The sequence below is a fragment of the Rhipicephalus sanguineus genome, chromosome 1 (assembly GCF_013339695.2).
Source record: "Rhipicephalus sanguineus isolate Rsan-2018 chromosome 1, BIME_Rsan_1.4, whole genome shotgun sequence".
NCBI classification, from domain to species: Eukaryota; Metazoa; Arthropoda; class Arachnida; order Ixodida; family Ixodidae; genus Rhipicephalus; species Rhipicephalus sanguineus.
Genome location: NC_051176.1, coordinates 129,813,769 through 129,826,197, shown reverse-complemented (window position 1 = coordinate 129,826,197; position 12,429 = coordinate 129,813,769). Strand labels below are relative to the sequence as shown.

The window sequence follows — 12,429 nt, the reverse complement described above, 5'->3', positions numbered from 1 at the left end:
ACGAGAAGGATGTGCGCACAATCACTCTGTAAATAATGGAAGTGGACGACAGTGAATAATAATAATAATCGTTGGGGTTTAACATCCCAAAACCACAATATGATTATGAGGGACGCCGTAAATGAAGGCTCTGGAAATTTCGACTGTCTGGGGTTCTTTAACGCGCACCTAAGTACAAGGGCCTCCGCATTTTCGCCTCCATCGAAAATGGACGACAGTGAATAAGCCGGTCCTAGTGGATTGTGTATGTACACTGAAGCTGTGGAAGTCGACAACCAAAAGTTAACATCAAGTCAACCCAAGTCAACCAAAAGTTCACCAAATGCTATGAGCTAGCGCCATTAAAGACACTTAAACAGAACATTAAGGTCGGCTAAATTTCTATGATTATTTCCAGCTGTCACAAATATATAATGAAGAATGGCTGTTTATGGCAATTAATTCATTCCCAGATTGTTGCTCTGCAAGTTTAACATTTATTTGCCATATACTGATGGGTAATGCATGGCAAGAATTACAAAAGAACACAAAAAATAAATTACGGTGCTTTACAATTGAAAACAACATAATTACCAGGCATGCTGTAGTGGGACCCCCCCCCCCACATTATTTTGAACTATCTTAGGTTCTTCAGAGCTAATGTAAATCAAAGTATGTGGGTATTATTGCATTTTACCACTGAAGAAATGTGGACACTGTGGCCAAGAATCAAACATAGGCACACTCAGCTCCCTGTCATAGCTTTCTTGTGCTGGCGTTTTGCATGACAAAGTGCCACAGCAACAACAGTATACCCAGCTCATGCTAAACTTTACAGCCACAGTGCAACCATGGTGGTCAAGAAATTAAAAGATTCTTCTACTGAAAAAAAAAAACGCTATATAGTTTTCATCAACCTCAATTTGAAAGGAAAACACAAACACCACAAACAACATTGAGTTGCATCATACTCTTCTAGGTAATTTTTGGGCCAGTCAAGCAGTGTGATGTGAGCCTTTGCTCCTCTCTGGCTTGTGCAAGCTAGAGCAGTGCTGTCTGAATATGTTGCCATTGTATTACATGGAACAAGTTTCAGAGATCTTTAAGCTTGTTATGGGAAGTACCTCAGTAACGACAGATCACACAAGGATTTTGTGCAGTGTTTGCGTCTGTACAGTGCTCGTCAAATGAAACCCGAACAGCGGCAAGCCTTCGCAGTGGTATAGTGCGTGCCGTCCAGTTATCACCATGGCCAGGCGCGCATATGCGCAGTGCGGTCAAACCGGATGCACGCGCCTGTCAATGGTGATAACTGGACGGCGCGCACTATGCCATGCGAAGGCTTGCCGCTGTTCGGGTTTCATTTGACGAGCACAGTACATCAGACAGAAATTGCAGTCACCATGCAGTCTTTGGCTGTATAGTAATTGTGAGAAAAAGGGGAAGCTCTTCGCTATGGATATTTGTGACATGCATCACCAGCCATGATGCAATGCTCAACCTGGTTTAAGGCCTGCGTCAATATTCAAGCACTTTGTATGTTCAAATCACGGTGTAAGAAAATAAGGTGTTGACACTCTCCGCCTGCCGCGACGGAGAGCGCGTCAGATAATGTTCGGCTATAGCACATGCGCTGGCCGCAGTTTCATGGGGGGCACTGCGACGTGGGAACCGAGCGTGACGAGGTGGACGCATGTTTTTTTTGTTTTTCTCCTTGCTTTTTTATTAAAGCGCCGTGCACACTAGCAACTAGAGCTAGAAACGCAAACCGAGTTTTTTCGCAACTGAAAAACGTCATGTGCGGTGAACGCCGCAGCTGCTTCCATGGCATGGTGTCAGAAAAATAAATTATGCTTCTTACACCGTGGTTCTAACGCATGCGTTCTCAGGTACGCAACGCCGTTACGGACTCTACATACGCAGCTCATCATCACAGTACATGTGCCAGCTGCAGTTGCGTGGTGGGCGCTGCGACGAGGGGACCGAAAGCGCCGAACACTATCTGGACGCACCGTGGAGCGGAGTGTCAACACCTGAATTATTTTTCTTACACCCTAGTTCAAATTCACTTCGACGCAAACTTAAAATTTCCAAAATTTCGAGGTATTTGAAATGAACAAACACATGTACTATTTTACCACAGGTAACCCTCCAGAACAAGTGGTTTCACTGCAGTATGGAGTCGTTATAACACAAAACTGCCTAATCAGGGTAAATCCATGCTGTCACAAAGCCACACTTGAAGGCATATCACCTGCACCCCGATTATTCTCTCTGTAAAGGTTAGAAGCAGTTCTAGAAGAATCCGTTGGTGGGCTAGTTGGTACATGTCTTGATGTACCGGGTGTTTTTTTTAGACAATGCAGATTTTTTAATAAAAATGCAGATTTTTGTAAACATCCTATGACAGTGAGACACCTGTCATTTTCGCAAATGAACTCCACGTCGAGGCAGAAATACTTTGCCGCAGTTCAATTGACACTGCGGTGACTAATCAACAAAACCTCGTTAATTAACTTTTTAATGATTGACTTGAGGGCAGGTGTTTATGTTACAAAGTTGTAGTGGTACGTGCCAATTTATGGCATATCTATCTTTAAAAAATCACAAAAGTTGCACGTAGTTCGGAATATTAGTCATCGAATTTCAAGAGCGAAATTGAAACTGATCACGCAAGGCGCAAACGAAGTGCAACCTTTCCGCTACGTCAGACCTGGAACTACCCATCACAAGGGAGAGATGAAATTTGAATGAAGGCACACCGTGGCCGTATGTTTTCTTGAAAACCTGCAAGTCATCTCACTTGTGCCTGTGCATCGCCTTACTTTTGCTGCGTAGTCTTTGGTGCTTATCTGTTTCTTTCGAACTGTGCACAAGAAAACAGCAATATCAATCTTTTCTTTGTCTGGGAAGTATAAAACTCAGGGGCAACCACTGCTGTGCTTCTTGCAGACAGGCGAAATAGTTTTTTGCACCTCTTTATAGTTTAAGGAAGAAACAGATAAGCACCACCCATCGCACGCAAACAATAGGCTGTTACTTGTGTATTTCAGAATGCTTGCCGTTTTTTCTGACCAAATTCTGCTCCGGCGCGCCTTCATTCAAATTTCCTCACTTTCCCTGTCACGTGTCGTTCCAGTGTTCCGCCGTGCTTTGTGCACACCGGGCACGATCAGTTTCGATATCGGCCTTGAAATTTGATGCTGAATATCTCGAACTATGCGCCACTTTTGCAATTTCTAAAAAATGGGTATGCCATAAATTATCATGCACTACAACTTCCTAATATAAACAGCTGCACTCAAGTTAATAATTAAAAAGTAAATTAACGAGTTTTTGTTAATTAGTCGTGTCAACGTCATCTCAGCTGCGGGAAAGTATTTCCAGCCTCGACATAGAGTTCACGTGCAAAAATGACAGGAGCCTGACTGTCATAAAATTTTTATTAAAAATCTGTATTGTCTAAAAAAAAAGAAACACCCTGCATACTAAGTATGTGCAGCGTAAAGAAACGAGGACAAGAGAAGACACATAAACGACATAGACTGGCATTGTCATAGAAGCATGTCACACAGGCTTATATGGGCCAAGTATATATTAAAGGGACCGACAACTGGCCAGAACGGGTGATTAGATCCTGGTGGAAATGAAAAGGCCGTGAATTATAGTGACAGATTCCAGAATACTTTTCGCGATCTGAGTAGGATTTATATTTTTAAATCGCGTTTAAAAGTAAGAAAAACCGGCATGTCGCACAGCCTAGCGCGAGCGCCATGAACTAGACGTATGCAGTCTTAAGCACTTTGTTGTACGTAGTCCAATGCTTTTACACGCACCAGAACGAGGGCTGAAATATTGAATATGTATGTTATTGTCAAATCCCGTTTGTTTCTAAGGTAAAAGAAGTAAAACATGAGATGCGGCGCTGCTTTCGTGGCTTCCAGTGAAACGGAGGCTGCGGCGCATGCGCGAGGCGTCCGGCGGCGTTTCCCGCGTAGCTCGACTCTCATCTGCTCTCGTTGTATCGGACTTTTGAAGAGTAGCACGCGGGTTTGCGCTGCTGCTCGCAAAATGCCATCGACTTACTGTTCTGTGGAGGATTGCTACCACTTCATGAACAACACTGCTGGTATATCCTACCACTTGTTTCGTTTTCGAAGGCTTAGCTTGGCTTGGCTTGACTAAAATGTGATAAAGCGACCTGTGTACGGCCAAAGTACTTCTACAAGAAGCCCCAGAAAAACGCTATAACTATTGTAAAATAATTTAATAGGCTAGAAAGCAGTAGTCGCGGCGCCGCAGGCTTTGCAAACGCAACATTGCCTTTTTATACTTAGTGCATAACTTGTCACCACTGCTGGCGTATAATCGCTATCGCGCTCACCTCTCACTGTTTGCAGCATGTGATATTAAGACTGCATAATCGCTGCAGATCGAAAAACTCTGATTACAAATGTTTTACGGCGTTCTCCGCGTTACCACTCCGTGATTAAAAGCTCTGACCGGTAAGCTTCCCATTGCACTCAAGAAAACGGGTACCGCAAAATTCGGTTGTCGGTCCCTTTAAAGTGTATTAGTTAAGGCTTATATGGACTAAGCAAATTTTGAAAACATAACATACTTTATCGCTTATAACTTGCACCCTACTACTATTAAAATCCTGCTACTTTTCAAATTCACTTTGAACCAAAAGAAGTTACTATATTCACAAAAGCCTACTTATTTTGGCTGTACCATTTCCCAGTTGACAAGAAGCAAAACAGCAGCATGTGTAGATTGCTACCGTACATTGAAAAAAAAATTAAAAAATCATCATATGATCATCTGGCATAAGAATTAAACATAAAAAAAAACCATTTTGGGGTTTACAACAAAAAGCCCGACTGAGGCGTGCAGTACAGTGGGAGCGTCCTGATTAATTGTGACCACGTGGTGTTCTTCAAATGTACACATAAATCTAAATACAGTGGTTTACTTGCATTTTATCGCTATAAAAATGTAGTTACTGTGGCTGGAAATCAAACCCACGTCCTCGTGTTCAGCATAATAATACTAATAAAATCACCAGGCCTACACGGAACACGCAGCAGTCTTAGCAAAAGCTGGAAGAGCAGCCTTTCTAGAGCCTGTTGTAAACTCTCTTGGGGCAACTAATACAAGTACACTTGCAAGGTACCCACTACGCCATAAATCAATTTTGTGAACTAGGGAAGCATCCACTATGCCATTATTCATCATACTGCGGAGAAGCGCGGTACCCACTACACATCTGTAAGGCATTATGTGCACTTTGTGCTGTAGCTTATTCCAATGAAGAATTATGGCTGAGCCCTTTGTAATGCATTGGAAGCATTCAACGACCCACTCGTTGCACAATTCGCACTGTGTGACGCTTGGTTGTTGTTTTACTCTTCTACCAAGCTCTGTTACATATGTTAACACGATTCCTTGCCAGACATGACGCCTGTATAGGGTCTTTTTGCGAAGGAGTTTCAGGCACCGGTGTGGCTGTGGTAGAATACTCGGCTGCCACGTAGAGGGCCCGGGTTCAAATCCCATCCAATCCCGGATAATTTTTTTTTTCTCATTTCATTTTTTCTTATTTCGTGCGGTAGCGGTCTTTCATAATCGTATCATGGTTTTTGAATCTAAAACCCCAACACTTATTTCAGTGAAAGCTGTTATGAGATCACAACAACAGCAGCCGATTTTAGTGCCGTAGTTGGCCGCCGCCTCCGGGCAACTACAGCACCAAAATCGGCTGTTGTTGTGATCTCATAACAGCTGTCGCTGTAATAATTGTTGGGGTTTTACATCCAAAAGCCACGATATGATTATGAAAGACGCCGTAGTGGAGGGCTTGGGAAATTTTGACCACCTGAGGTTCTTTAACGTGCACCTAAACCTGAGCCTTCAGCATTTTGCTACCATCGAAATGCAGCCGCTGCAGTCAGGATGCGATCCTGCGACCATTGGGTCAGTAGTCAAGCACCATAACCACCAGACCAGTGTGGTGGGTTCTCGTGTTCAGCAGTATGCAATATCTAACCTGCTAAGCTACCAACACCTAACAGGACTTTTTTCAACATTCATGCAGTGCCTTTACAGAAATAAGTTACAGATGCGTGCAGTTCTGCAGGCAGTGCTTCCCTTTTGTCTTGGTGGTCGAGGTGCTCGGAAACTACTTAGGAGGTTAGTTAAATTTTGTCACATGGTCCAAAGCTATGCTGCATCAGCCGCAGGGTGATAGTAATAAATGCAGCATACATAGCAGTATTCTAAATCTTGTTTAAAAGATCATTTTTGTCTAAAAAGCTGACCCTATCAGCCAGAGGTACGAGAGGATCATCTACTAAAAATAACATTGCGTTAAGTGATATGTGTAACTTATAAAATATGTTGAAGTGAGTCTGTCTTTGTACTTTGGTATGTGGACACATAATCTAAAAGTGTATTACTGTCGCTGGTTCATGGCACTTATCACATGATGGCTGCTCCTTCTCTGTCAGTCAACGGTGTGATGTGAGAGTGCCGTATTCAGTCAATTGGCTACCACTTGCTTCCGAGACTTGTTGCTACACAAAGCTCAGATTGATTATGTCATGATAATGATGATATTACAGGCTGTCATTTGAATATCAACTTTACTATTAAATTATAACGTACGTTATCCACCATACTTGCCAAGTGTCATCCTTGTACTACATGCAAGAAGCCTGTGGCATAGCTCCGAGAACTTCAATAACACGTGTCAGTAATCCTATAAACTATCCTTAGTACCCCATAAAAAATGGATATGAAAAGCCACTAACTCATGGGCTTGCGCTGGCCATTTGGCAGAAGTGGCTCAGGGGGTCGCACGAGAGAAGGTGCTCCTCGTGCTAAGTTCTTCATGTGGAATGGAGAAAGGCCTCCACAAGTTGACAGCACCAGAAGGACAGGCATTGGAGGCCATGACTCCATTTTGCCTGATCAAAGACCGTGCATGCAAAGAAAATAAATTTTATAGTACACAGACAAAGACTAAAGAAGAAAATCCTTGCACAATAAAAATTAAATTCTAGGTTTGCACATGCAAGAACCACGGTATGGCACACACTAGAGGGTGACTCGACATTAATTATCACCAGCTGGGGTTCTTTAACCCTTTAAGGGCTTATGCCGCACATGTACGGTGTCACCTAACAGGCACCAAGGAGTTTTCGCTGTCATTTCTCTAGCTTGGCACGTGCTGTCACACTTCGGGAATAAGTGGAACTTTTTCCATGCACCAAGCTCTCTCCGTTGCTTTTTTTTTTTTTTCCCCCCTTTCCAAAGCGGTACGCCGGCTTTCACTTGTGCATCCGAGCGAGCACACGCGGTGTGGCTGGTTTCTGTATCGTTCTTCGGGTGGTTATCGCTTCTCGCACCCGCAAAGCTGATGGCTGTCTGGTTTCTAATGTTTCAAAGGGTGACCGCTTATTACTCTCTCGTTTATTGCTTGTCTCTTTTATTACATCTGTTTCCATGTGGCGCTACACAAACGATGTCGCCGTGGTTGCGTTTCCTGTTTTGGGGACTTGGGAAAAACTAACTCAGTCTCGTTGGCGATAAGACAAAGGATTATTACAGCTTTTTCACTCGTTTTGCTTTCTGGACGGCGCACAACCATACAGTTTTCTGCCGTGCGCTCACTTACGCAGTTCGCTTACGCTATGCCGGTTGTTCTGCTGCTAGTGAGTCGAGCGGAGATTCTTCCAATGTGGACTATTACCAAGTGACGAATCAGAATATGATTCATTGGTTGGCAGTTCGTCAGACAAGGATTTACTTACTAGTTCAGACTCGGATGATGATGAAGGAACAACATCTCAACTATCACACGCTGGAAAGTTTTTAGTGTTAAAGCAAGAACATTTTTTACTGGAAAAGTACTCTGGTGTGCTTATTTTTGTATGTCTGTGAGCTATGTTTAATACAACGCATAATTTTTATTTATAAAAAATCGTATGTGTGTTTTTTTAGTATTTTGCTTGATGTTACTCACGAATACACCATGTGTATGTAACAACAAAAATTATCTTTTTGTCACTTTACAGTCATGCAAAAAAATTTCAGACAATCTGTTTCTTAAATAGAATCGGTTGAAGAATTTAATTCAGCAATAAAAAAAATACACGCTTTGGGAGTGCATTTCGCAAAATAAGTTCGACCCTCAAAGAGTTAATGTGCACATATATTTATGCGTACGGGTTTGTTTGCATTGCAGAGTCATCGAAATGTGGCTGGTGTGCAGAAAATCAAGCGCATGGCCTTGTGATTAGCAGCACGACACCATAGCTGCTAAAGGTGCAGATATACCCCAGTGTATCCAGCTCATCAAACTATCACAGCGATCGAAGCTAGTATGCCAACCTGGCTATGCCGAGCTCAGAAAAAACTTGATGTTCAGCACTACAACAGGCTGCAACTGCATCAACAGTGCACGTTGCCACAGCAACCATTTGACGCATATGGAGAGAGCCACGGAAAAGAACACATGCCACAACTGCAGGTGCTCACAACCACTTTACATGTCATCTGCATGAAGACTGATAAAACACTTCCCCAATGAGGCCCAACAAGGCCAGCAAAATAGGTGCCAGTTGTTCTCTGACATTACACTGCCGCGTTTGATATACTATCGCGCTCAGTATGAGCTACATTACGCAAGCGTGTGGCCGAGCGCTCTGCAAGGTTGTACAGTGGCGCCGATCGTGGCATATTTTCGAGTTATCGGGAGAGAGTTTCGCTGCTTGCTCGTGCCAGCGCGTATCGCCCCCACTTGCTTGCTCTCACCCTCGAAGTTATCATTTTCGAAGCTGATATCACCGCAGGGCAAAACGAGGGCGAGGGTGAAAGAAAGTGGAGGTGATGCGCACTCACAGGAACAGCCAAACTCTCTCCCGATAACGCAAAAATATGCCATAATCGGTGCCACTGTACAACCTTGCAGAGCGCTCGGCCATGCGCTCATGTGATGTAGCTCATACTGAGCGCAATAGTACATCTGCTTTACAGCGAAGTAACCTTGCATTTAAGCCACCATGACTAGTCCTTACATGCAATGTGGTAAAAGTGAATGATGCATTCATCAATTTGCAAATTCTATGGCTGATACTGATGGCAAATTTCAAAGCGTCTGCAATGCACAATTTTCATTTTCACACAAAATTATTAACCGAAATTAACACGCGTTAAAAAGTGACTTCTAAAATGAGGCTCCACTAGTCACACTCTATCGTCATTTGCAAAAAGACCATCCCTCATTAATGTTCTCTGGACGAGTTTTTCTGCCACGAGAGGCCCCACATGTACCATGTGCATCACGAAATCGCCACTTAGAACCTGCGTGTGCACTAAATGCAGGCACAACATGATGCAAAAAGTATACATGTCAAACTACATTTCATTATCTGCTGTATGCTCCATGTATGCCAATAATTGGTGAGCATTTCCAAGCATGACGAGAATCAAGAAAGTAGGAGCACTCTTACATGCTCACCAAAAAATACCACACTCTTCTTGCAAACCTGCACGCGTGTTTACTGAAAGCTAAGAATGCCTCAAGCTTTCACTAACAGTGAAGGTAACTTCACTTCGAGCAGCAAAGAAATAAAAGGCTACAGTACATGCGTTGGGATACAAAAATGCTCACTTGTGATGTTGCGCTGGGCACTGTATGAAACTGCCATTCCCAGAGGGAATGTCTCCTCTTTGTTCTTCAGAGGCACCTCAGCTCTCCCATGGCTATCCAGCTCCCAGAGCTCCCATTGCATCTGCAGCCATTGCAAAGACAATTCTGTCACTAAACAATTCTGTCAGTTGCACACTTCATTACACTCCTCTCATACTCATCAGCTCCTGAATGGACCACTCATCCAACATGACTGCTTGACAATTAGAGCCCAGTACACAACACACATACACATATCCCATCTTTGGGGACATAAGACACAACCAGACTTGTACATCGTGAAGTGAAACATTCTTCACTTAAAGGGGTCATGAAGCACCCCTTGGGCTTGTTGAAAAAACACAATCTGCGGAAAGCTGACACGGCTATGAACTGCTCTGCCAAATATTACAGTCGTGCGCGACGCGTAAAGGCCACAAGCGGAGCGCCAAGTTGCTGTTTCCTCAGGCGCCCTCTTTTCAAACAGAGGCCGGTTCTCACTCTCGTCCGTGGACGGGGCGTCTGCATGTTGACATCGTGGAGACATAGCATGCTTACTGGCCGATAGCCGGATGAGATGCGCTTCTTGCCACGGGGTGCCGCCACTTGCCCATGCCGCACTCCTCAGTCTGCTAACTTTACACGGTAGCCGCACTCGCGCATGCGAATCACAGCGGGAGAGCGATCGCACTTCATGACGCGCGCTGACATAACTTCTTACCCCCGTGCCATCCCTCCCTGTCTAGCTTCCAGTGCGCTCGTCGACACGAGAAAAGAGAGAAAGCGCTGAGAGTGTGCGCCAAACCCCCGTAACTCCGCTCATTCTTGACGGATTCGAGAAAGTTTTGCGGCAATCGATTCGGGAGGCAGTAAACTCCAATACTAAGGTCATTAGATCATTACTTGGAAAAGTGGTTCATGACCACTTTAAAGGTAAAGGTGTAAAGGCATTGTACAGGTACATGTGATTCGCTAAAATGAAAAGTTTCAGTTTTGTAAACACTTATTACAAAACTCACATTTTTCAAAGCTACTTCCTCAATAAGGAACAGTAATATGTAGCTTTTAGAAACTCAATTCTGCAATATTAAGACCAGTGTATGATGAAAGACAACATACAAGGACACAAGGGCTGTATTGCACATGATGCATGAGAACTACCAATAACACCAAGTGCTTTTTATGTTTTTTGACCCTATTAGTACTTCACTGATCACACTAGGACATGAAAACTGCCAAGCAGAAGTCTATGCCATTAGATATTTTACCTGTTTAATTTCTGGAAAACTTTTATTCTTTTTTTAAAGGGACACCAAAGAGAAAGCATAAGTCGAGCTAGTTAAGTAAATTACCATTCAACAATACCATAAAACAGACTTACTGTGAGAAGACTCTTACTAAGCCAGAAAAGATGCAAAAACAAAATGCCCGTGACACCACCTTGAAGTTCCTGCACAAGCTCACTGACTCCATAGATTTTTGACGGCCTCTCCACAGGCCTAGTCGAGTTCTAATCAATAAAAAGTGGACTAAATTAATGCAATTTACTGCACTTTTTAGAAGATCCATTAGCTGAACTTTGGAAGTTTCAGAAGCTCTAAGCGAACCAAAATGGCTCAAGTGTGAAAAAATAGTACTAAGAAACCAGCAACATCCCAGTGATGCATCGTTACTACAGCTTTGGTCCAAGAGTAAAAAAAAAACTTTGACCTTCATTTTCTCCTATAATAATAAGCCTATTACCACAAAAATCAACAAATTAGTTCTTTAAGGCTACATTATCAATGATATCTAAAAATATTGTTTTTGTTTTAGTGTTCCTTTAAGACTTCTGTAATTGCGTTTATTCAAAACACACGTGCTTTACATTGGGGCACCGAGTATTGCGTCACCAAAGTATGCAAGGAAATGCTTCCAGCGCTGCAGCTTCCCTCTGCAGTCTACACATAATACAGCGAATCAAATCAGGTTATGGGGTTTGACTTTCCAGAGCAATTCACAGTCTATGAGGAACATTATGGGTAGGGTTCTCGTTAATTCAACAGGCACCTAAATTTCAAGTGCACAAGCATTATCATTTCTTGCCCTCATAATACTAAAGCCATGGTGTGAACCTGCAACCTCATCCTCAGCAGCATGCCATAGGCACAGTGCCATCGAGCCAGTTTTTAAAGGGGCCCAGCAACACTTTTCCAAGTAGCCATCAAATGGCTTCATTAAAGATGCATATTTCCTCACGAATCCACCACCGCAAAAATTTTTAGAATCCGTCCAGTACAAACGGAGTTACAAAGATTTGTCGCACACTGTAATTGCTTTCTCTCTTCTCTCGTCCTGACGAAAGCGCTGGAAGATAAGCAGGGAGGGGTGGCACGGGGGAAGAAGGTACATCACGAGCGCCTCGTAACCTTGAGCACTTTTTTTTTTTTCTTCAAACACGCAACGTACTTTCAGTGCGATCGCACGCGCGGGGGCAAGTGACGGCCTCTCACAGCAGCCGCAGTAACTACCGAGCACAACATCTTCAAATCGGCCAATGGCGTGGCCAGTGGCAGTGACGCCGTAAGCATCATTTCTGTCGAGAGAAGAGGAAGCGCTTCTTAGTTGACTTTGAGAATTTATTGTAAATCCCAGGTCGCGTGTTGCGCTTGAATGTTTGGCTCGCATGTTCTCGGGAGGCTCGACTACCGACTGGCAGCGTTTTCTGACCATGCTGAAAAAGTGTTGCAGGGCCCCTTTAACACAACAGAGCATTC

The 12,429-nt window shown here is 43.5% G+C and overlaps 1 protein-coding gene across 3 annotated transcripts in view; it reads right to left on the bottom strand.

The window, feature by feature from the left end:
* LOC119397885 (nuclear pore complex protein Nup214) overlaps positions 1-12,429 on the bottom strand; it is a 188,166-nt gene that overhangs the window by 154,415 nt on the left and 21,322 nt on the right. For all 3 annotated transcript variants that reach the window (XM_037665206.2, XM_049416428.1, XM_037665210.2), the window contains exons 9-10: positions 9,656-9,776; positions 6,792-6,947 (exon numbers count right to left, since the gene is read on the bottom strand). In XM_037665206.2, the coding sequence (XP_037521134.1) occupies positions 6,792-6,947; positions 9,656-9,776 (277 nt within the window). The remainder of the gene's footprint in view (positions 1-6,791; positions 6,948-9,655; positions 9,777-12,429) is intronic.